The following is a 24,525-nucleotide window of genomic DNA, read 5'->3' on the forward strand; positions in this document are numbered from 1 at the left end:
TTTCCAGTTATTGTTACAGTAACAGATTCATAAACTGCAATTTCCTGTGCTCATTATAATTGTGTCACAATGTTCACAATTTTAATAACTCATATTCTGAAAAATATGGTGATGAGCCGTATCTCTTTAACCTTTCCATAATTCCACTATTTGATTTATTGTTTATTCTTGGCTGTTAATAATAGAAGCATTGGAACCTGGGGGCTTGGCACACAGAGATTTTAATTATTCAGTTTTAGGTCACCTTCTAGTAATAGGAAAATTATAATATGACAGCAAACATTCTTTAACAAGGCAATTTTGACTGTGTGGGCCATAAATATAATAGTATGTGCTGATTAGTCACTCAGGAACATCAGAAACGTCTATCTTTTCTGCTCCTAGCCATGTTTTCAAATTATCTACTTTACTGATCCCTTAAAACCTGGAAAATTCAGACTAGTGGTGAAGTGCCAAAGTTCACAGAGGACTGAATCATTACCACTTGGAATTCTAGCCTGAGGACTAAGATAAAATGGAAAGGTACAGAAGATGAAAATTATGGACTACAGGCAGACACTTCTCAGGAGAGGGAAAAGATTTTCCCTGACAAGAAGACTGCCTGGTCACTCATTCTTAGAGATGATGGTCCCTTTATTGTAAAAGAACAACCAATACCAAAAAATGGGATAACTCTGCTCTCCCCAGTTCTACTCAAATTTCAGTTGTTTGTTTTGTTTGGGCTCTACTAATTGAAGGTCACATTTTACTAGATCTCTTTCACACTGAAGTGAACAAAACTGTGCATCATATTAGGGACTACAGAATTAAACCCATAAACTCAATTTTGAATGTAACTGCAATCACCCTGGTACTCAAACAAAACCTTGTGTCAATATGGATGAACTATTATTAAGGTGCCGTGCAGATGAAATAATAAAGATATGAAATATCTGAGGTTATTTTTAAGCAAATGGCTAGAAACAATAGTAGAAGAAAATATTAATCCCTTAACATAAATTTCAGAAAAACATATATAAAACTGCAGAATGGGATGTCCACATGGAATATTATAAATACATTTTTCTTAGGTTGAATTGAGTATTATTCCTTTATAATTATCCACACAACTCTTTACAAATGTGCAAACAAATTACAAGTGTTTTAAAATAAAACATTATGATCGTATTTCATCTATCACAAACATACAAATTAGACCATAGTTCAGCTTAGAAAGCATGACAAAGATAGCCACCAGCTGTTTAACCTCACGATTTGATGATGCAAACTATCCCTCACATGTCAGGAAAATGCACTAGCTGATATAAAATAATTCACTCTTAAAGTATAACAAATACGTTTTGGTGCCACACACAAAAATTAAGTAAGAGCAAGCTATAAAGATACTCTTTTCTTTGGAGTAATGTCAAGTTCAAATAGTTTAATTTATTGCGAGAAACAGGAGATAAGCGGATTAAATTCATTGGTGATCTTTACCAGGATGGAACTACAGTGAGATGCTACTAGATTTTCAAACACCAAATAAAAATGCCATCTGGAAAGTAATCAGAAAGCAATAACAATGATATATTCCTTTAATCATTTTCTTTGATTAATAATAATATAAGTGATATGTTATGAAGAACATACAGGAATCCCTGGGAAACTGTACCGGGATCGCAAATTTATTCCTCATTTAGGCTGTGTCTACACTAGCCCAAATCTTTGAAATGGCCTACGAATGAGGAGCTGAAATACATATTCAGGGCCTCCTTAGCATGCCAGTGGCCACAGCTCTTCGAAATTGCCACTTTTTGCTGCCGTGCGGCTCATCCAGATGGGGTGTTCTTTATGAAAGGACCCCTCCAACTCTGACATCCCATTATTCCTATCTGCTCATGGGAATAAGGGGATTTTGAAATTCGCGGGGTCCATTCGAAAAGGACCCCTGTCTGGACAAGCCGCACGGCAGCAAAAAGCAGCAATTTTGAAGAGTCACAGCCGGTGGCATGCTAATGAGGCACTGAACATCTATTTCAGCACCTCATTAGTAATCTTCAAAATGGCCATTAGTATGGCCATTTTGAAGATTTGGGCTAGTGCAGAAGTAGCCTTAATGGAACTACCATCTCACAGAGTCCTGTTAACAGCTGAAAAAAAGATCTATGAAAAAGGTAAAAGGCAAAGACATGACATTGTATTTAATTGAGACCACCTCTTACCATAAACAGCTAGCTTAAACTAAGAGGTAGCCATGTTACTCTGTATTCTAACAAAACAAAACAGCAGTCGTAGCACTTTAGGCTGCATCTACACTACGAGATAAATTCGAATTTCAAGGCTTTAGCTCGATATTAAAATGTGACTGTCTTCACACATAATACTGTTAGCTCGATATATTGAGTCACAGTGTTGATTGCAAAATATTGATATTAGGGGATCGCTATAGTGTCTATCTCAAATTTAAAATCTCAAATCAAGGCTAGTGTGGAAGCACCATGTCCTTACTTTGAATTTGTTAGCCTCCAGAAGTGTCCTGTACGTATCCCACAAAGCTATGTGGTGACCCTCCAAATATGGCCACTTCTTTGTGCACTGCTCTCAGGTATGCAGGAAGAAGGTCTAAGTAAGCCCAGGAAGTTTGGATTGAATTTGAATTTGAGTGAAAATTTGAACTGGAAATTAGCAGCCCAGCTCTGCAAATAAAAGGGCATCCATTATGAAAAAATTCCTTTGCCCATCGCATTGTACCGTGTCGGTAGCCATCCCACTGCATAGGTGGCAATTATTGGTAGCCCTGTACTGCAATCTTAAACACTCAGGGTAGTGATCTGACTAGCACTTCTCAGGCTCACAAGAGAGCCCGAGCTTGGACCCACCAAGAGATTCTGGATCTCACTGCCATTTGGGGAGAACAACTGGTGGCGAAGAGTCTTTGGGTGGCCAAGAGAAACACAGCCATCTATGATCAGATGGCGCGCAAGATGGCAGCCCGAGGTTACTCCCTGGACTTTATGCAGTGCCAGGTGAAGGTGAAAGAACTCTGGCAGGCTTACCAAAAAGTCAGGGGCGGCTCCATGGACCTGCCGCTCGTATCAACAGCTCCACATGTTTATGGGGAACGACCCCACCGTGGAGTCCGAACTGAATTATGATACTTATGGAGGCTCTGTATGGATTCCAGGTTGAGCACAGAGGAACAGCATGGACCAGTGGAAGAGGGAAACAGAGACAAGGAAGCAATAAGCAGGGGACAGAGGAAGTTGTTCCAGACAGCACCGAGCTCTTCACCATAGACCTGGAACCCATTCATTGCACTTCAAAACACATTACTTTAATTGTATCTTAATTTTGACCTTCATTTTCCAGATCCAGTGCCCAGTGTTGCAGAAAAACTAGGACACGCAGGAAAACAAAACAACATGTGATCATGCAGCACATGCAAGATACTCATGCAAATGTAAGAACTTGACAAAGGATACTGCTCTGTGGCTTCACAGTACAGCTGAGTGGTGTCGTAGTCAAGCAAAATTCAACAAGAGAATGTTTGACTGCAGCGGCAGCAATTGTCCAAAATGAATGAGGTTGCACCAAAGCAGACTGAGGTCGCTGCAAAGATCGTAATGGCCGTTACTCAGCACACGGAGATCCTGAGCTCCCTGCTTGAGTTACAGAGGGATTCTCAAACCAGTAGGGCATCAGCTGACACCCACTGGCCAGAGCCCCCTGGGGAGAGGGCGCCCACCCACCATTGCTGGGGTCCCCACATGTGCGGGGAGAGAGGGCAAGGCTACCTTGCCATTCCAGCCCCAAGGGCCACTGCAAAAGGCTATTCAAGCACCCTTGAGAAGTCTTTTTTTTCTCAGACACTTAAACATGTCCTAACCCCAAAATAAAATTATTCCTTTGAGCTCGGTTTGATTTCTTGTCCTGCAGGAGTGGGGCGGGGGGAACACAACTCAAAACTGGTGTGGGGGCAGGGTGAGTGCCGCTGAAGGCACAACTGCCCAGCAATCTTTCCTTGTCTGCAGCAGACACGTGGCTGAGGAAACCAGCAGTGTGGGGGAAGGTGAGTGCTGCTGAAGGCACAGCTGGGCAGTGAAACTTCCTTGTCCACAGCAGACATGCAGCTGAGGGAACCAGGCAGGGGCGAGGAGGGGCAGTGAAACTCCCTTGTCCCGCCAAAAAAGAGCATTCATTCATTACCGCATGGTTGATTTATTGGCATTATGGCAGCGACATACATAGGTTCCATGTGCGTTACAGATCACTCATAAAGCTGTTTTTTAAAGCGTCCCTTATTGCTGTAGCCTGAGCGTGGGTGCTGGTGGATGGCAGTGTAGACGGCTGAAAGTAACAGGCAGGGAAGCAGACGGTAAGCAGGGTCACCCAGTATAGCAATGGGCATCTCCACATCATCAATCTCGATTTTCCAATCAGGAAAAAAAGTCCCATCCAGGAGCTTTTGGTACAGCCCCGAATTTCAGAATACATGCGCAAGGTGAACCCTCCCTGACCAGCCAACGTTGATGTCAGTAAAACGACCTTTGTGATCAACCAACCGCTGCATGATCATGGAGTAGTACCCCTTTTGATTAATATACTCCAACACCAGGTATGTTGGGGCCATGATGGGGATGTGTGTGCCATCTATTGCCCTGCTCAGCAAAGCCATCCACTATGGCCTGTACATCTCCCAGGCTCACAGTCTTCCTGAGGAAACGCTGATAGATTGCATGGGTCACCTCCACCACCATGGACCCCACTGTACATCTGCCAACCCCAAACTGCAAACTTTCACCATACAATTGCCACTTGCTTCTGTACTATTAAAGCCTTCCTCATTTTGGTACTGCTACGCTTCAGGGCGGGCATCACAAACTTCCATAAACTTTTGCGCATGCGAAAGTTCTGCTCCCACTGCTGGTCGTCCCAGGACTCCAAAACAATGTGATCCCACCAGTGTGCGCTGGTCTTTCGAATCCAAAAATGCCCCTCCACTGTCATCAATGCATTCCTGGCAGCCAGAAGCTCAGCACTCTTGGTCCACAGCTGGCGCAATTGCTGTTCCAAAACACCATCCTCCTCAGTAGCAGCAGCAGCAGCAGCAGCAGTAGGCTACACAAGAGCTTTGGAAGTGAAGGATAAATTGTGTGACAGCCGCTGTGGTTGCCAGAACAATCTGTGCTATGATTTGGCGTGTCCATGGATCCATGCTTGCTCTGGAAAACGGCAGCAGGAGATGGTATGATCTCCAGTTCTTTTTTCGCGCAGCTACTGATGAAGTGAATTATGGGACAGTGATTGGAATTCTGGGATTTCAACATGAAACACCCACAAGCAACCGGGGCAAAGGCACTGTGCGATAAGTACCCACAATGCAGTGCTCATGCTGTCGAACTTGCACGGGGTGCAGATATTCAACATGGACAAAAGGTGGGTCGAATTTTAAGAAGCTTTGTGGACATGGTATTCCAATTCATGATATTGACATTAAATATTCGATTTGATTATATATCAAATTTATCTCTTCGTGTAAACACAGGCTGAGTGCTACACGACTGCTGTTTTGTTTTATTAGCTTAAACTAAGGCATCCTAAAGTATTCATGCAGCCCTTCAAAAACTAACAAAATAACAAAATAATTTATTAGGTGATGAGATTTCATGGGGTAGACCTATTTCTTCAGATCTGCCCACGAAAGCTCATCACCTAGTAAATTATTTTATTAGTCTTTAAAGTGCAACATGACAGCCTTTTTGTTTTCTGAAGATACAGACTAACACAGCTACCTCTCTGTGACTATTCTAAAGTATGATAGAGATGCTACTGAGTGCCAGCAAAACTTGGAGGATATGTCTCAGTAAAGTGGACATCTAAAGAGCTTCCATATTTGTAGGGCATTCAGAAATTATGACAATCCTGGGGCTGTACTAAGAACAAATGGAGTCTGACAATACAAATGACAACTGGCTACTCTTCATGACTGTTCAGGGCTAGAAAACCAGAAGCAATTTTCAAAGAGTTTAGTAGTTGCACTGGTGTGAAACGTCCCTTTTTATTGTTGCTACTAACACATAAAAACAGTTAAGGGTTAGACCACATCACACTGACTCATACATAAAGTGAATCCTGCCAGTGCAGAAGGAAAAAGGAAGGTAAGGTCAGATAATTAGCCATCCCCATTTCTCCCTAAAACTCCTGGGGAATCTGCAGGACAGTAAAAGACACTGGATACCTTACTTTTCCGAAACGTCACTTCATGCTGGGAGACTCTATGTTAAGGCACACATTGGAGCAACCACAGACAGAACCACACTGCCACAGAGCCAAGGGATGCAAGAATCCTCAGAGCCAGTACAGACAGGGCACTACATGAATGGCAACGTGCATCTCCTGAATCCCCTGATAGAAGCTACATTGAAGGGCCCTTCTCACCCTGCAGAAAGCAAATCTCACCTCTGCCTGTGAAAAGAATATATGTACACTCCCACACCCCCCACCAACTCCCCTCTCTGGCTTTCTCAGCTTTAACTGAATTGAGCCTCACAACAACCCAGTGAGACAAGGAAATACATCAATAAAAAGAGAGATCTCTAAGATGTTACCAACAACATAGAGTGCAAATATGGTATGACATGCAGAATGATGCACAATATGCAATCATTTAATAAGCCAGTGGATTTTGTTTCAGTATCATTATCAATAGAAAAGGCAATAAATACAAGTGAGAATTTTTAGTCGAAAATATCACTTCCCCCCGTTAATTGCTATTCTTGCCTCTTTCTTTCTAATATTTTCCCTTTAACAATATTTGAACGACTCTTCTTTTTTGCTTCATACACTTATTAGATAAGATGTACAGTCTGTGTTTCATGACTTAATTCAGCACAGAATTTAAGCAGGTGCTGAATAAGAACTATTCATTACAGAATAAGAAACAATCAATATACTTCTCAGAAATGTTTAAAAAATTGTTAGGTGAAGGTCTAGAGTTTTAAAGGTGTTTAGGGGTTGCCACTTTCAGGGCTGCAGTGCCTAACTAATTGATGTGCCTAAATGCCATTGATGCCCAATGGGATTGAGGCTCCCATGTAACTAAAACACTTCTGAAAATCAGACTTATGCCCCGCAATGTTGAATGCAGCAACACAAACATCTCGGCTGACATGTATATTTGGAGATTACACTTCTATATAGCAAAGTGTCAACAAAGCGTCTAAAGATGACAATCTCACCTGAGTAGATGAATAACCTCCAAGATGGTTTCTTTGCTGACTTAACCATTTCATAATGGGGATCCCCTCTGACAGTCTATCTTGCTGAAAGTGAGAGAGCAGAGCATAGGCCGCAAGTTCAATGTCCACAGACCGTGGCTGCCATGAGTCAGAGAGTTTAGGGGCTGGAGATGTCCAGAATCGAACGTCTCCTGGAAGAGAGATCAACACTGATGTCAGAGCAGAAGACATGAATAAATGCTCTATATCTGAGGAAAAACCCGCCTATTAATATTTACCGAGAGGGTCCAACCAGGTACTTAGGTGCTTTATTTACTGAATTGGGGCTGAATGCAAGATACAAAACCTGCCAGAGTTCATGCAACGACTCCTACTGACTTCAAGGCATTTTATGCAAAATTATGGAAGGACCCAGTTCAGAAAACACTTACTAAAGTGGCATAGCGCTTACTACCACAACAAATCTCACTGAAATGAATGGGATTTCTCACAGCAGTAAGCATTATGCTTGGTAGTAAGAATTTTCTAGCTCAGGCCCTATGGCATTAATAAATTACAGTATTTTCACCCCAGAGTGGTGTTACCTAAACCACCCCGCCATGCTACTTCGAAGTGCCCACGAATACATGGCATGCCGACACTTCAAAGATGCCGCGGGGGAAAATTTGCTTAATGAAGTGCTGTATATGCATTACCCTGATTACAATGCCCTCTTCAAAGTTGGTGGCAAGTGTAGACATAGCCATATATTAATAGCAAACAACATGTGAACTTCAAACATTGGATAACTCCCTATTTAATATGAGTAGTGCATTGTGGGATATGATACTGCATCTGTGTTTTGATCGTGTTGCTAATAAAGTCTTATTCACATGCACGGTGGCTCTTGAATTTCTGTTCTTTTACCAATTTTTTTTTAAAAATGGGTCTTCTTGCTGTTTTGGTTGCTGACTCCTGATCCAGACCATCCCTGACAGATGTCTGTCTAACCTGCTCTTAAAAATCTATAATGATGGAGATTCCACAGCCTCTCTGGGCAATTTACTCCAGTGCTTAACCAACCTGACAGGAAGTTTTTCCTAATAACCAAAATAAATCTCCCTTGCAGTAATTTGAGCCCATTGCTTCTTGTCCTATCCTCAGGGGTTAAGGAAAATAATTTTTCTCCCTCTTCCTGTAACAATCTTTTAGGTACTTGAAAGCTGTTATGTTCTCTTTCAGTCTTCTCTTTTCCAGACTAAACAAACTCAGTTCTTTCAATCTTCCCTCATAGGTCATGTTTTCTAGACCTTTAATCATTTTTGTTGCTTTTTTCCAGACCTTCTCCCAATTTGTCCACCACTTTCCTGAAATGTGGCACTCAGAACAGGAGGCGATTCATCAGATGAGGCCTAATCATAACTATGAGTAACTTGGCCTGTTCCTGCTGAGCTAGTCAGATCTGAGGGCACTCATAAGAAGGTGGGAAAGCAGCAAGCTCACATTTCACAATAATATAATCACACTGTCCATTAGCAAACAATGCTGTTAAGGCTGCAACCCCATCTTCATTACAAACTCTTATTCATTTGCATACAGTTTTCTTCAGGATTCTAGTCGTTGGGGATTTTCTTCTATTCTAAACAAATCCTTATACCATGCTCACAACATAAGACTGTACATAGCCCAACAGCAATATTTTTGTTTGTTTGTTTGTTTGTTTTAGTTTCAAGAAAATCCATTCATATGACTGCCTAAAGAGCTTCTTATAGTACCTTGCTGCTCTGATCTTCGGTTCAGTACATCCAGGGCTTCCTTTCCTTTTACACTCTTTGCCAATGATAATGCATAGGTTACAAGTGTCAATGTATAATTGTCTGAAATTCCTTCTTCTAATTTAGTTTCCAAGAAATTTGCAGCATTTGTTACAGCAAAAGCATTCTGGAAATAAAGATTGTATTGAAAGATGTTAATGTAATACTACCATAAATTAAAAAAGCAGTTTGCAAAACAATAAATGTAGGCAATAGCAACATTAAATTTGCAACATTAGAACTTTAAGAAATGCGTATTACAGAACAGAAATAACATTTTATTTCAATATAAAAGAGAACAAGAGAAAATCTCTGACAGAAGCACAAATATGCCCACTAGAGGCATTATGACCTTAAGCCAACAAAGCACTTTTTAAATTTGAAGCATGCAACCACTCCTGTTGAGGACAATTGGACTGCTAATGCCCTCAAAATTAAGAATGTGCTTATCTGCTGTGCACAGCCTGTGGCCTCGACTATAATATATTCGCCTATTTTTATTTCAACCATATTAAACTTTTAGAAAGGCCCGATGAGACTGGATGCTCCTTAATTTTAGCACAATTCACTATCAGTAGACAGGAACTATGCCAGCAAGTAAAGAGTAACAAAGTTCAACCAAATCACATGTTATTGTCCTTGTTAGGACATCCCTCAATTTCTCAAAAACGATACAATGATTTAGAATGATTGTGACAGTTTAGGAGGCATTTTTTTAACAACAAGCAATACCAAGTGTTTTAATACCTCATCATTTTGGTACCCTAATAGAGCTGTCATAATGTAAGCTGTGAGTGTGACTGGGCTATTACTGCCTCCTTGAAGTTCACTGTGTATCACTCTTCCAGGCTCCCAGAATTCACCATTAGGTTTCTGATGTTTGAGAATCCAATCAGCTGTTTTCCTCAGTACGTATGGATCGATATCTATGAATGGACGAGCTTGAAGGAAACATCGCAATACAAAAGCCGATAACCTTGGGGAAAACGTTAGCCAAATACAAAGAATTAATGATATATTACAGCTGCTTCTCCACTGAAAATGATTATTAAGACTGTAGCAGTGCCCTAAGCGTCCTAAACAGAAGCCAATAATAAAGACACCTTGGTGAAGGTACCCTGGTGGACTGTGTGTACTGTTTAGTTTGCCCAGGGAACTGATCAGACAGGGGTTCAAGAAGCTGATTGGAGGCCTGTTCAGAGAGGGACATAGTGGTTGTGGTGACCCTCTTTTCAGACTCTAATTTTACCCCCAGAGAGACTGTCTGTCCCATAGGCCTTCAATATAGAAAGATTTAAAAGAGTCAGGACTATGATGACAAACTCTCAATTTACTGGAACAGCTTCAAGGCTGATGAGCTGCTCAACAGCACAATTACAATTCATTTGCTGACCACAGAGAGAACAATGCTCAGAGCACACAGCACAAAGGCCATTCTGAACAGCTGTGATTACTGCAGTGCTCCTCAGTGTGGGACCGGTAAAGTCTGCCATAATTTGAAAACCACTCTTGGCCCCAAAACAGCATGGAAATAAGACGCCAGAATGGTGGCTTAAAAACCAAGGAGAATGTGAGTTTCATAGCACATAATCTCATCCCTTGTGTTGTATCCAGCAGCCAGATCTGTAGTGTGCTCCATTATACAAGTGTTTTAAATACTTTCTGTTCTAGTGAGCTGTCCTCTGGCATAGAAGAATCGCCTCCAAACATTTCATTCAACAAATCCCATGGTGAAAGTGACTCAATATTCATCTTTTGCACAGCTAAAAAGCCCTGTCCTAATAATGCCCTTAGATCATAACTTAAAAAGAAACAGTAAATTCTGTGTAAGCTTGACCATTTGTATTTTTCACCAACAGAAGTTAGTCCAATAAAAGACATTATCTTGCCCACCTTATCTCTTACATAATCTTACAATGTGGCCTAAATACACACTATAAACCATGCAGCAGACTAATATATCCGGACATTTTTACCAATTTCACATATGTTTTAGTCCCACTGAAGTATACAAATATTAAACAAAATTCCAAAGCGAGTATTTTCTTTATCTGGCAAAACTACTTACCACGTGCTCCCAGTGGAGTCACTGTTTCCAAAGGCACTGAAAGAGCCATCATCCCTTTGGTAGAGCAGCTCTCTTTGGTAGCCTGAAAAGAACAAAGCAAAGACAAGTATTGTACAAATTACTCTTCAGTGGATTCAAACTGGGATTTCTTTTGGGGAGCTTCAGGAAAGGAGCTTTCCGATGGTGGAGAAAGAAAAGGAGATTGGTCCCACACAATATATAAATCAAGACTATAAACATCATGTTTCAAAATATTTCTGACATATGTGCAGGAGTAAATATTAGTAAGAGAATAAACGAAACAAAACAGCTACATTGTAATAACATGAAGATCTGTTTATGTAAATTGAGGTGCATGGTTCTTACTCTCTCTCTAATCCTTTTGTCATCAAGAGAGGTCAGATAAGTACACAACTGTGCATTTTCACATAACTCTTCAGCTGCAGTACCAAAGCATAGGAGTGAATTCAAGACACTGCAATAGTTGCAGCTTACATTTTCTTACTTTTATCAGTCTGTGTCGCTCCACAGTGAGAATATACCATCTTCTGAATAAGGGAAAAATGGAAAGCAGTAAGGGAAAAACGGAAAGCAGAAAGGAAAATACTTACCAACTAGAAAGACAGAAGAAGTATCAGAGAATAGTCACAAGTGCCAAAGAGCTATTTTAGGGCTGCAACTGTTTGTCATTGTCAAATTTAAAGGACCAACTAGCTGTAATCAAAGCATGCTGGAAAAATTTCTCTGCAAGGATGGTCTTTTTATGAGGTGCCTCAGCAGTGACCAGCCAGCCACGAAGAGAAGTGAAGGAGTTCTGTCAAAGATGAATCTGATTTATTGTGTTTTCTAACTAACCTGCAAACTTTCATGAGGCAAGGAGCAGTTATAAATACTCAGTCTTGTGCTGTGCTAGTGGCAAGAGATAAATAGCTCCAAAAATGATGATATGGATCAACTTTTAAACGGCAACATTACTCTGGTAAATTATTATATAAAAATGGCATCTTTGTACCTAGCAGATCTTACTTCAGGGACACATGTAAAATTGTCTGGCTTACAAGTATTTTCAGCCATGGAGAACCAACACAACTACAGACAAGTGGGATTCTCATTCAGTTCACACATTATTAAAAATGCATGGCCACAGATAAAGTATTTTCACCAGTTCAATTTTTTTTTTTTAAATCTAGGCTCTTCTCTGAAAATTAACAGACCTTCTCTCATAAATGAGGTAGCCTTCTGTTTAGTATCTTCCTTCAATTGCCTTGTTTTAGTCAGGTATTCCAAAACATAAATATTGGGAGCAAAATGTATCATATTCTGTTCACCACAGCCATAAGGCATCTTAATCAGTGATTCCAAGCCACTGATAGAAGGCCCAAGAATGTCACCTGAAAGATATAATTAATGTTCAGTGAATATAAATGTGCTGTGTTACCTTTTTCCACATCCCTTTAGCCATCTCATCTGCGCGCAGCCCACTCAGACCTTTGCCCCAGGACTTATTCTAACATCCCAGATTGCTCAGCAGTCACCAGTATCAAAAACAAAACAGAACTTCCCACCCACGCCCATGTGTACTGTACACATTTCCAGTTTTTTCCCCAGAATTATATTGGCCTAAAACTTCCTTATTACAGGCTGAATCTCTAACGATACCAAAGAGACCCCTTCATGAAGAAAATGCTAAATACCCCCATCTTCAATTAAGGGCTGGTCTATACTGGAGCTTTTTTTGGTTTGGGTTTGTTTGTTTGTTTGTTTGTTTTGGGGTGGGGTTATTTTTGAGGGAAAAAGGGCTTGTTTGTTTGTTTGTTTGTTTTGAAAATCCTTACATCCACAATGCAAAGCTTGTTATTCTGGAATAACAGGGTATTTAACCCCACCAAATGAACAGCTCTCACTGATCTGCTCCCCATTTCAATGTCAAAATTGACTCAGTGTACTAAGCAAAGGTAATTACAACTTAACTGGCCTCCAGGGAGGCAACCCATCATTGATCTGATTTCAAAATTGGGCTCTCTAGTGTAAGTGCTCAATTTTGAAATGCTCTTGCAGTGTGAACACTCTTTTCAGACATAATTTACTTAGACGTTAGAATGTCAAAATAAGTTATTTCTCAAATTCCTCTGCCTTAAACAACCTCCACAGAAACCTTCCCATTCTCACCACAACAGATGATAGGAGATGATTTTAGGAGTCAGTCAGGGCTGGGTCCATCCCAGCACTGTAACATTACAATTAAGCTAATATGGGTATAAACACGGTGTCGTTAAAACCACAAATCAGCAGCCATCTGGGGACGAATCTTGTTCATTTTACTCACACTGACATAGTGTGAGGCAGGAAAAGCAGACCTGGGTCCAAGGAAGAAAACTGTTACATGGAAATCCTCTCTCTCAGTTCTTTAGGGGAAATAATAGACTGGCTTCTGAGACGCAGTTGTAATGACACACAGTGTCGCACCATACCATATCTTGGATGCTATTAAAATGTAAATCTAACACTAGCCCAGTAGAAAGTATTATATTTACAGTTTGCAAAAGACTAAGACAGGTCTCCAGAAAATAAATGAATGTGTAAATAGGATAAAACAATCCTTACCAACAACAGTGACTTGCACTCTTTCACTGCCACTTACTACATCAGGAGGGAAGGTGAAATCCAAAGTTTCTGATACAGCTGGCGAGTTATTTCCAGTCAAATCTAAAAGACGTGTCTGTGAATAAGACTGTTCGAGTCCCTCAGCCTGTCAAAACAAACACAAAGGACCACTTCAATCTCCAACACTTCATGTGGTGTCTGAAGTTTTTTCCTTGTTCTAGTACAAAAGTCTTTGTTGAACTGAAAGATCAATGCGGCTGATAACAAATATCTTCCATTACTTGCTAATGCAGCAAGAAGTGCAATGTTTGTTCATCTGAGCCAATGCACATGAACGTTGCTGAAAAACAGTCAGCACTTCCACCACCATCAAGATGGATTGTTAATAACAAATACTAATATATGGGGCCTGATACAAAGTCCACTCAGGCCAATGAGAAACTCTCCACTGACTTCAATGGGTTCTGGATGGGGACAATGAAGCAGAGTACTCTAGGACACATGAATGTTCTTTCACAGAATGTCAAGCTCAAAGAATAAAATTCTGCCCTCAGGGGGAAATTCACCCTGTGCAGAGGCCAAAGTGGTAGGAGGAAGTGAAAGTGGTTCAGTAGTTACGTGGCTGGCCACAGACGCAGGTTCAAGTGCTTACTCCACTACAGACTTCCTTTGTGACTTTGGGCAAGTTGCCTGGTCTGTGCCTCAGTCCCCTACCTGTAAAATGGGGATAATAGTACTTCACTACCTCACAGGGTATTGTGAGCATAAATACGTTAAGGATTGTCAGGTGCTCAGACATCATAGTAACAGAAGCCATATAAGTACCTTCAGGCTCAACTACATTGCAGCTGGATGCAGGCCTCCCAAACAGACTTGCTTTAGCTCTGCTCAAGCCACCGCACAAAAATGGCAATGTGCTGTTGCAGCAAGACTGGTATCAGGGGATAGTCACCTGAGCTTAGACCCAAGGGACCAGGCAGGCCTGGATGCCATCACCTAGCTACAGCTAGTGCATCTAGTGGAACATCCACACTGCTACTTTGAGCACACTAGTCTGCTTGTGCTAGCATGAGTCTATCTGGGCTCGAAGGCTGGCTTCCTTCAACAGTGCCAAGCTGTTTAGCAGGTGATATGCCTGGACTCTACATATGGATAAATTTTACCCTAAGAGCCCAAGTCTGAACCCTTATTAAATTTCACTGAATTTCAAGGGACTGCTCTTGTGAGTGAAAATAACTTGTCTGAGCAGACACTATAGGATTGGACCCTTATACACTACTTAAATAGGGTCACATTGGCGTAAAACACACAGAATTCGGGTGGGAATCTAAGTTCATTTATTTCATTTATGAGTAACTTTCTCCACCCCCCACGCCACCGAATGCAGAATTTGTCATGTTAAATATCTGTTCAAATAAAGTCTACTGTGCCATTAAAGACAAATTTCAGGGAGGTAGCTGTGTTAGTCTTGTTGTGCTATGAAACTTTTTCTCCGAACAAAAGTATTTGATTTGATTTTCTTTGATTGGATTATAATATAAATGTAGCATCCATGGATGCAGTCCTGAAAACCCATACTCACCCAGGCACACAATCAAAGGTTTATAAAATGTAGCTATTATTTCTAATTTACACTTTTGAAATGGCATCCAAAGCAGATGAAGGAAAAGAAAAACTTACCACAATCATTCACCCATTCTGAAAGCTTCAGGGCAAAATGCAGATAAATATTCCATTGGTCTGCCTTTTCACAACATCATCCTTTTCAAAGTAATACCACCTCTGAATGCTTGAAATTACCCAAGCCTTTGAATATTTACCTTCACTAAGACTTTCTTGAGAATGGCATCTGAAGCAGTGGGTGATATTGCTGTCACTTTAATGGGAATCTCTCCCAGCTGTTTTGGTTTGATTGGGAAATTAACAGTCTTTGCATATTCACTCTGTACCAACACAGACTGCTGGTTTCCTGTAGCATTTATTTCATTGGATGTGATAAGAATTTCAAATGTGTCACTGAGGTCAAGAGTCACCATAACCTACAAAAAAACTACAATTAATATTTGTAACTGAAAAAAATCTGTTAATCTTGGGCACTCCCTTTTTTTACACATAAATTCTAATTTTCTGTGTGTATTTAAAAATGTCTTAGTTGTACAGAAAACCCACAAAATATGCAGCTTCAAGTTGCACGTAACTCGCTTTAACATGAGATACGCACAACTTGAAGCTGCTCTGCGGCTGTGGGCAGCTAGGCAAGCTAAGAGCCTCTTCTCCGTGCCTTCCCACAGCCGTTCTGGTCACGCCGGTTAGTGGGCTGGTCAGTTTTTTGGCTCCCAGGAGCAGAGGAGAACCAGGAACCAGGCTGCTGACGTCGTCGGTTTCACAGCTCTGCAAAGGGAGGGGAGTGGGGGCCAGGCTGCTGCCTGCTTCCCAGTGCCCCATTGCTTGCGGACCTGGGAAACTGATCAGCTGATGGCTAATCAGCTTCCCAGGTCCCCCCCAAGCAGTGGGGAGCTGGGAACCACCCGGCTACCCTGAGCTGGCGGGAACTGGGAAAATGACCTGGTCAGTTTCCTGAGTCCCGCAAGCAGCAAAATGTTGGGAACCAGGCTATCACTTGGTTCCCAGGTCCCACAAGTGGTGAGGTTCTGGGAACCAAACTGCCCCCTGGTTCCTGGCTCCTGCAAGCCCAGGGGAGCCAGGAACCAGGTGGCAGACTGGTTCCCATCTCTCCCCGACGTGCATGAAAATTGGAGTTACGCAGAGGTTGTAGGAACGCAAACCACCTGCATAACTTGAGGGTTTACTGTACCATTTACTCACTGAAGAAACAGTAAGGATCTCAGTGGGATGCACTCATTACAGCATGCGTAAGCCTTGCAATGCCTGGGCAATATCCAAGAATCAGAACAAGAACACATGGAAAAGTGACAAAGGAGAAAAAGAAAGAACGGAAAGCTGAAGGGAGCTGGAGATTTTCAGAACCTCAAGGCAACTAACATACACCAATCGGAAGGGCTCAAGAATATAGCATGTATCACATAGCTCTAACTGTCAAACTCAGCATCCTTTTTCTTTACCTGCCCCATTCAGAGGAAGCCAAAAATATAGTCTGTTTGACTAATTTCAGTGCAATGTAGAAAACGAGATTTTCCTCACTTCTGTAGCAAATAGTTCACATGTTAAAGAGCACCTCTAGAAGAAATGACAAACATCAAAGCATAGTAAAATGGTTGGGAAAAAATGCCAACAAAAAAGAGTTTGCCTATTCTTTACCTCAGTTGCGTCTTTCAAATAATTGAAGATGTTTACTTCCAAAATAAACTGCTCGCCTCTGGTAACCGAGTAGGGAAGGTTCAGGGAAATGAAAAAGGGTTGAAAAGCTTCTAACTGGAAAACAAAATCATTACACAACAGTGAACCCTTGTGGTCACACATTAGCTGTTCAATTGCCTGCAGGCAGGTTAGATACAGACCTGTTCTTATAAGACTTCCCCATTCGTAAACCTGACAAGAGAACAAGTTTACTTCTATTGGACAATTGGTACTGGGTAGTAGGCAGGATTCTGTTTTGTTTTGGTTTTTAAATGATAAACAGTAATAAAACGCTCCCAAAAATGAAAACAGTGTCTAGACAATAATCACCAAACATCAGAAATAGTTACTTGTAGTTCATGGCTTGTCTATGCACAGCGGTACTGTGGACCACAATGGCACGATTTCTAAAGCACACTAATATTTATTACTTGCTCGGCGTAAATCCTGCTGATGCACGCTGAAGGTTTAACATAGTGCCATTTGAAACACTGTAACACTACAGCACACTATGGAACATTACAAAGAGATTACTCAATACAATACAAAGAAAGAGCCCTAACACACACACACGTGCACAGTTTAAGACGTGTATATAGAACACAAAAATTGCTTTAAAACACACCTGCAAAAATCAGAAGTGGAGAAAGTACCCAAAAAGTTACTTAAGTAAAAGTACAGCTGCTTGGCAGAGGTATTTAAGTACAAGTCACTGGTGTCCCTCTGGAGAACTACTTGAATAAAAGTGCATGCATACACTCATGCAACAAGGCACATCTTGATTGTATTCAGGTATCCAGGCATGAAAGCAGCTGCACTTTTACTCAAGTAACTTTTGGGGTACTTTTTCCACCTCTGTCAAAAATCATATTAAGAAACCATGAAAACCAGAAGCCCTGGTGATACAATGGGACTGAGGCATGAGCCAAAGCAACTATTAGTACAACAGCAAATGCCTTTTTTCTGAGGACTCTCTGGGTATGTCTACACTGCAACAAAACACCAGCGGCTAACCAAAGTCAAATGACTTGCCTCATGGGAACTGGGCTGTAGGGCTATAAAATTGCTATGTGGATGTTTGGGGCTCAGGTCTGGACACACTGTGAGCTTGAATCAACTGACCTGGGCCAGCCATGGGTATTTTACTATAACGCAGACACACTTTCTAGCACTTCTCACAGGGGGGTAAGCTGGGCTCTTGGCAGTTTTGAAAAGAAAGACACTTCACATGTTGGGTGCCTCGAATGATACAAGAGTCTAACTTTAGACATCCAGGTTTGAAAGCATTGACCTTTCCCATCCGTTGGGATCCTGTTAAACAACAACTTTCAGCTGTGCTGGATACTTTATGCAATGGATTATTTAAAAACATATCTCTCCATGTCCATATCTTCGTACCAATAGAGAGGAATATAATATAAAGCAAAACAATGGGACTGCATTTTTATGAGTTTTCTATATCAGGTATATTTCTGCAAGTACAACATTTTTTAACTAAACCTGTGAAATAAAGAAAGGAAAGCCAGCAGCAAGCAGATGCACTTACAGTAAAAGCTTTGCCATCTGGCATCCTGAACGGGTTGGATAACGGAGGTGCTGGATAATGGAGCTCTGGCCGTGTATTCCAACAAAGCCAGACACTCAATGGCACCGAATCGCTGTCTATCATTCTGCAGTACTACCAGTCGTGAACGTGGGCCAGTATGGGATGCCATGCTGTACTGGTAAGTCGTTTTTAGCCATTATGGCATAGCAGAAAGACTCCCTGCTGGCCATCCCTAACCCCTCCACCTAGTTGCTCTGTCCCTATACCCAGGGCTAAGGCCTGGGAATGGAGCAGGGAGCACTATGGCAACCAGAAGAGCTGCTGGCGTTCTGCTCCTTTCTCTGCTGCCCCTGCCAGTGGGGAAAGGAGCAGAACTGCCAGCCCTCACCCCTCCACAGCCCCATACACAGAGAAGCAGCAGCTCTGTTGAGGGACGGGGCTGAGAGTGCTGCCCCTTTCCCTGCAGAGAGGGGCAGCAAGGAAAGAAGCAGATCACTGACAGCTCCCGGCTGCATGCTGCTCCCAGCCCACCCCCAGCCGCTTCACGAAGCTCTGCCTCTGTGTTCAGCGTGGCTGCGGGGCTGGGTGGCTGTTCTGCCCCTCTCCCTGCTGTAGGGACAGTGGGGAAAGAAGCAGAAGCCCCATCACACGTGCCCCAGCCTCGGGCACAGCTGCATGGAGGGAGGAGGGGCAAGAGCTGGGAGGGGCAGCAGGGAAAGGATCAGAACTACCAGCAGCTCCTTCAGCCGCCATATAGTCCCCACCCCTGCCCACCCTGGTACCGTGGGATTGGAGGGGGTGGTGGGGGAGACTGTGAGAGAACTGGACTGGGGGTGGGGCAGAGTCATGTGTGAGGTCGGATTCGGTCATGTGTGCTCCACTTAGCTGGTGTTCCCTCCCTTCCCACACCGGTAAGAAATGTTGTTGTTGCAACACTGAGCATTATTGTGATTAATGCACACAGAAGAAGGGGGCATATGGTACCACGGACTTTAAAGGAGAGCTTCCCACAGATTTTAGTGAGCAGCTCTGTGTAAAATTTGATTGCATTTCATAAGTTTTGTTTTCCTTATCAAATAATCAGCTTGCTGCTGTTCTTGTTACAATAAAACTGAAAATAATAAATTAGGATGTTACCCCTCTAACATAAACTAGAATTATATTGTATTATGTTACCTCAATAGGAGCAGTAGAAATTCCAAGTCCAAGGTTTTCAGATATTACAAAACCACTGGCTATCCAAGAAGTGATAGTATCAGGTACAGTAACTTCCATCGTTGTGTCTCTGCTGGACCTAGCAACAGCAAAGTGTATCAGAATTTCAAAAGTGCTAGCTTCATGTTTAAGATAGATCATAAAAGCAGCATGAATTCTTAACGTGAAAGATTGTTGTTTACCTTTTCTTCCTCTTCCACCTTCCTATAAAAATATTTTGTTAGGTACCAAAGTAATAATTAAACAGAGAATTTGAAGTTACTCACTTTAATAAATCCTTCTATCTATCTCTATAATTTAGAGTACATCTGTCCGTCCATGCATCCATTTGTTCAAGAATGGATCCTTAACAGTAAAAGCTCAGGCCACCAAATTTGGTATCTGCTTACTTTGATCCTAAGTTAAAGCAAGGTCGGGGTTTGGCTGCACCAGGAGAACTGTATGTGCCTGGAATCAGATGGTTTTCCATTACATGGCAAGGGAGGGGGTTGAGAGGAGGCAGAACTCCACTGCAAAGCAGCCCTTGGGGGCAGTGAGCGTGCAGGAGAGCTATGCTGCAGAGTGACCCCTGGGAGGCAGCCGCACCACCACAGGAGTGGCCAGCTGGGTTAGAGGTAGGGCTTGCCATCTTGCCAGTCACTGGACTGGGTTACTGGTCCACTGGCCCAAAGCCCTCTCTCCCCAGCCCTTGGCTGCAGAGCCAGAGCAGGGGACAGGAAGAGAGGAAGAAGGCCCCACTGGATGGGGTGGGAAAAAGGCCACTGCTGAACAGGTGGGAAGGGGCAAGGCTCCAGCTGGCTGTGGGAGAGAAATACTAGATGGGGGTGGGGAGAGCCCCCGATGTATGCGGGTGGGGATAAAGCCCCACCACCCTTCAGAGAAGCCACAGCCACACCCACCCCCAACACTGCCAGACTACCCAGGATGCTCACCCCCAAGCTCGCCTGCACCCCATACTGAAACTGGGAAGGACCGACAGGGCCAGGTTATGTGAACACTGCCCCTTCTCCTACTCCAGCTCCCCATGGACAAGCCACTGGGCAGGGCACACAGCCCCACCCCCGGGACAAGCCAATGGGTGGGGTGTGTAATCCCCACTTACCCCGGCTGGCCAAGGGAGAAGCCAGAGGGCAGAGCATGCAGCCTCCCACCTCCCTGGCCCAGGGACAAGCTGGCAGGCAAGTGCATGATCCTGCATGTCTTAGACCATCCTCGAGGAGAAGATAGTGGCCACACACCCCCACTGTCCTGAGCCCACCTCCTGCCAATCCCCTGACCTCCCCTCCTCCCAATTCCTTGATCTAATTCCCGCACCTCACCCCTTCCCTGAGCCCCTACTCATTGTCAACCCTCACTGTCCTACTCCTTTACCTCCCCAGCTTTCTACCCTGAGCCCCTCCCCAACCCCTCACCCTGACTCCTGCACCCCCACACCACCAGCTCCCGGCCCTGATGAACTTAGGCACGCTGGGTAAGTCTTCTAGTATTCCATAGAAATATCCTCCAGGTATCAGCTGTTTTCCTAAAGCTCCTGACACTGGTACTTAGTTAAATATGCGTCTTGTACCAACATACAACACAGGTCACATTGTGCCACCAACTGATCAGTTTTGAAATGTCTTGTGCTGAAGACACTCAGTAAAGTAGGATTTAACTTTTGAATCCACCACAGACTTCAGTATCAGCTGAGGTAAATAAATTAATCTCCCTTTGTCTCATTTATATGTATAGGGGACTTAATAATAATTCCTTTGCTCCCACCCTTTCTCTGTGCTGTTTATTTTTTTTACTGTAAACTCATCGAGATGAAATCCTCTCTTAAAATGTATTTGTATAATGCCTAACACGGTAGACTCCAGTCTCAGTTACTACCTCTAGAGGGTAGTGTTATATAAATACTGAGCACTACATGACTGCTTTTCTGTTTTGATAAATAATAATAGGTTTTAAAACATAATTCCTCACTGAAATCAATGCAGAATGCTATTCAAAATGTTCAAGTGCAACATGTCCCTAGAAAGTAACTAAACTACTAAAGCACATCAGAAATGCAGAGCAAGTAAGAGTACACATCTCTGTTTTCCACTAAAAATTTACCTAGTATTGATGTCAATCCACAGCCAAGTCTCCGGGAAATTTTTCCTTACATGTGGACTACTGAAAGCAGGAAATCCTCCTGCAGTACCTAAATAGTCATCGAAATCTGCAATAGCAGGTATCATTTCATCATCTACAAAATTAAAATTATTGTCAAACATCAGAAAACTCCATGTGGCAAAACAAAATCAAATTAGTGCCTTGTTTGGTGTATAATTATTCCCAAACTCACAAGAAGCTTGATAACTATACATATGGTGTTTCGGGATTGAATTTAGGGTTATTGTTTTGTTAATTTCACTTTAAAACAACAAAAACATTGCATATGTCATTTAAGTTTGGCAGGGCTCTGTACCTATACACCACTCTGGAGCAAGCCTCCCAGATAGGTCACCAGACTTGGGCGAGCAGGACTTGTACTAGTACTTCAAAGTACAGTCTATAGTAGCAGCAGGCATCCTTCAGTCTGCATAGAATATGGATCGCGCCCTTTATAGTTTCAATTGAGGACGTCATTTACAGCAGTCTATACAGCTACGTTTAAAGTTGCAGCTCAGGCGAGAGGTTTCACAGATCAAGCTCAAGCCTAAATCACAACTTCAACACACTGTTTAGAGCACCAATATAAGCCCAAATTGATCAACCCACACTGGGAGGTTCACTCCCTTTTGCTTCCAAATGCTGTGTAGACATACCCTAGCTGGCTTCTTAAGGGGTATGCATAAACTCCATATAGGCTACGTCTACACTAGGCCATAATTTTGAAAGGGCCAGACTTATGGCCAAATCGGAAAATATTAATGAGGTGCTGAAATGAATATTCAGTGCCTCATTAGCATGTTGCCAGCCGCAGCACTTCGAAAGTGTGTTTCGATTGTGCACAGATCTTCTACACCGGGCCCTTTTTGAAAAGACCCTGCAAATGTCGAAATCCCCTTATTCCTATCAGCTGATTTTGACATTTGCAGGGTCCTTTTGAACAGGTCCCTATGTAGACAAGCCACGTGAAATCAAAACACGACACTTTCAAAGTGCCACAGACGGCAGCATGCTAATGAGGTGCTGAATATTCAGTTCAGCACCTCATTCGTATTCTCCAATTTGAACATTAGCATGGCCCTTTCGACATTTTGGCCAACTGTAGACACAGCCACAGTATGAATAAACCTGGTCCAAGGGTTTAAGTCAATGGGAGCTGCAATTACAGAGCACTTCTCAGGTCCAGGCCCTTTATAAGCTCTTTGTGTCAAGACAGCAGTAACATGGACAGAAACCATAGAATCCATGGGGAAAAGTGCAAAATGGCCTAAATCCCACGTTCAAAAGCACCTAAATTGATGAGGAGCCTAAAATCCCATTAACTGATTTAAGCACTTATGAAAGTCTTACTCCCTATTTATACCAAAACTCTCCAACCATCTTGGATGCAATCCTGCGAACCTCTTTTCATTGGGGGGTGAAGTCAACAGGCCTTGTCACAGTGGATATGGATACTCGTGTGAATACGGATTTCCAGGATCAGACTCTTCAGATTCAATCTTGATTCCAGAATCTGACCTAACCTAGCTGAGTTGGGGGCAGTGTACATTATAGGAATCCTTCTCCTTTGATTGTAGGGTAGCTGCAGAGATTTTCTACAGAGATTACATAGTCACATGAAGGGAGCTGTCATGTACCCACGCACATAAGAGAGAGGGTGAGTGGATCTGTGTGGTAGCCCTGCCATGAGCTCACACCGAGTGCAACTCACCTCCAGTGCCTTCAACACAAATCTAATCATCTAAGCTGAACAGCTGAACCATGTTGGTTCTGCAAAGGGACTCTCTCCAGCTGTGGCAGAAGGGTCTGTGTTTGAAATATCTAGTTCAGAAATTTGCCTTCAAGCTCCATTGGGTCTTTTGTCACCTCAGACCAGTGTTCCCTGGAGAGACTCAGGTGCTACCCAGAAGAGATCCAGCTGATTGGCAGAGCCCACACAGCCACCCACATCTGACAGCATGTGTTTCTATTGGTGGTGCACATCGGCACGTGCCTTGGTGCACATAACAAAATTTATTCTGCCCAGGGATGGAAAAAATTAGAAGGAACGCTGCCTCAGACAACATAATCCTGACAAACCCTCGAAATACTCATTATTACAGAAAGTGATTTAAATCACAGATAAAACATATAGGCCAAATTCTCCTATATTACATCAAATTATGTACAGATAAGTCTATAACTTCTGTGGAGTAACTCTGGGTTTTCCTGGTGTAACTAACCAGAATTTGGCTCTATTTGTTCATCTTTAACTCTCCCAGACCAAGCAGATAGCAATGGTTTGGTTATGCTGAATTTTATTACTTACAGAAATCATAATTCCTGTCCTCTGGAAGGTCTGCATCAGTCAATACCCAAAGGTTGCATTTCTGGATTAAAAAAAACACAGTATAACTCAGTACAGGATACGCTAAGTACTCATGTTTCTTTTCCTTCATTCTTCATCAACGTTTTTCTTTCTTTTTTAAATTAAAGTCTATTTTAAGATAACATGAAAGAACTTTTAGCAAACCAAATGCATGGCAAAACAAAATATATTTTCTGATTCTGGATCCTTCCCACACCTTCAGGCATCACTTACGGTGGCATGACATGGAACTTTGCCTTGCAACAAACCCCATGGCCAAC

General features: G+C 42.4%; 1 protein-coding gene across 2 annotated transcripts in view; it reads right to left on the minus strand.

Annotated features, from left to right (window-relative positions):
* CD109 (CD109 molecule) overlaps nucleotides 1-24,525 on the minus strand; it is a 129,109-nt gene that overhangs the window by 23,140 nt on the left and 81,444 nt on the right. For both annotated transcript variants that reach the window (XM_074991009.1, XM_074991010.1), the window contains 11 exons: nucleotides 24,206-24,266; nucleotides 21,859-21,991; nucleotides 19,723-19,840; nucleotides 16,962-17,075; nucleotides 15,503-15,721; nucleotides 13,683-13,827; nucleotides 12,293-12,469; nucleotides 11,079-11,160; nucleotides 9,758-9,986; nucleotides 8,972-9,137; nucleotides 7,218-7,408 (listed from right to left, as the gene is read on the minus strand). In XM_074991009.1, the coding sequence (XP_074847110.1) occupies nucleotides 7,218-7,408; nucleotides 8,972-9,137; nucleotides 9,758-9,986; nucleotides 11,079-11,160; nucleotides 12,293-12,469; nucleotides 13,683-13,827; nucleotides 15,503-15,721; nucleotides 16,962-17,075; nucleotides 19,723-19,840; nucleotides 21,859-21,991; nucleotides 24,206-24,266 (1,635 nt within the window). The remainder of the gene's footprint in view (nucleotides 1-7,217; nucleotides 7,409-8,971; nucleotides 9,138-9,757; nucleotides 9,987-11,078; nucleotides 11,161-12,292; nucleotides 12,470-13,682; nucleotides 13,828-15,502; nucleotides 15,722-16,961; nucleotides 17,076-19,722; nucleotides 19,841-21,858; nucleotides 21,992-24,205; nucleotides 24,267-24,525) is intronic.

This window comes from Carettochelys insculpta, chromosome 3 (assembly GCF_033958435.1).
Source record: "Carettochelys insculpta isolate YL-2023 chromosome 3, ASM3395843v1, whole genome shotgun sequence".
NCBI classification, from domain to species: domain Eukaryota; kingdom Metazoa; phylum Chordata; order Testudines; family Carettochelyidae; genus Carettochelys; species Carettochelys insculpta.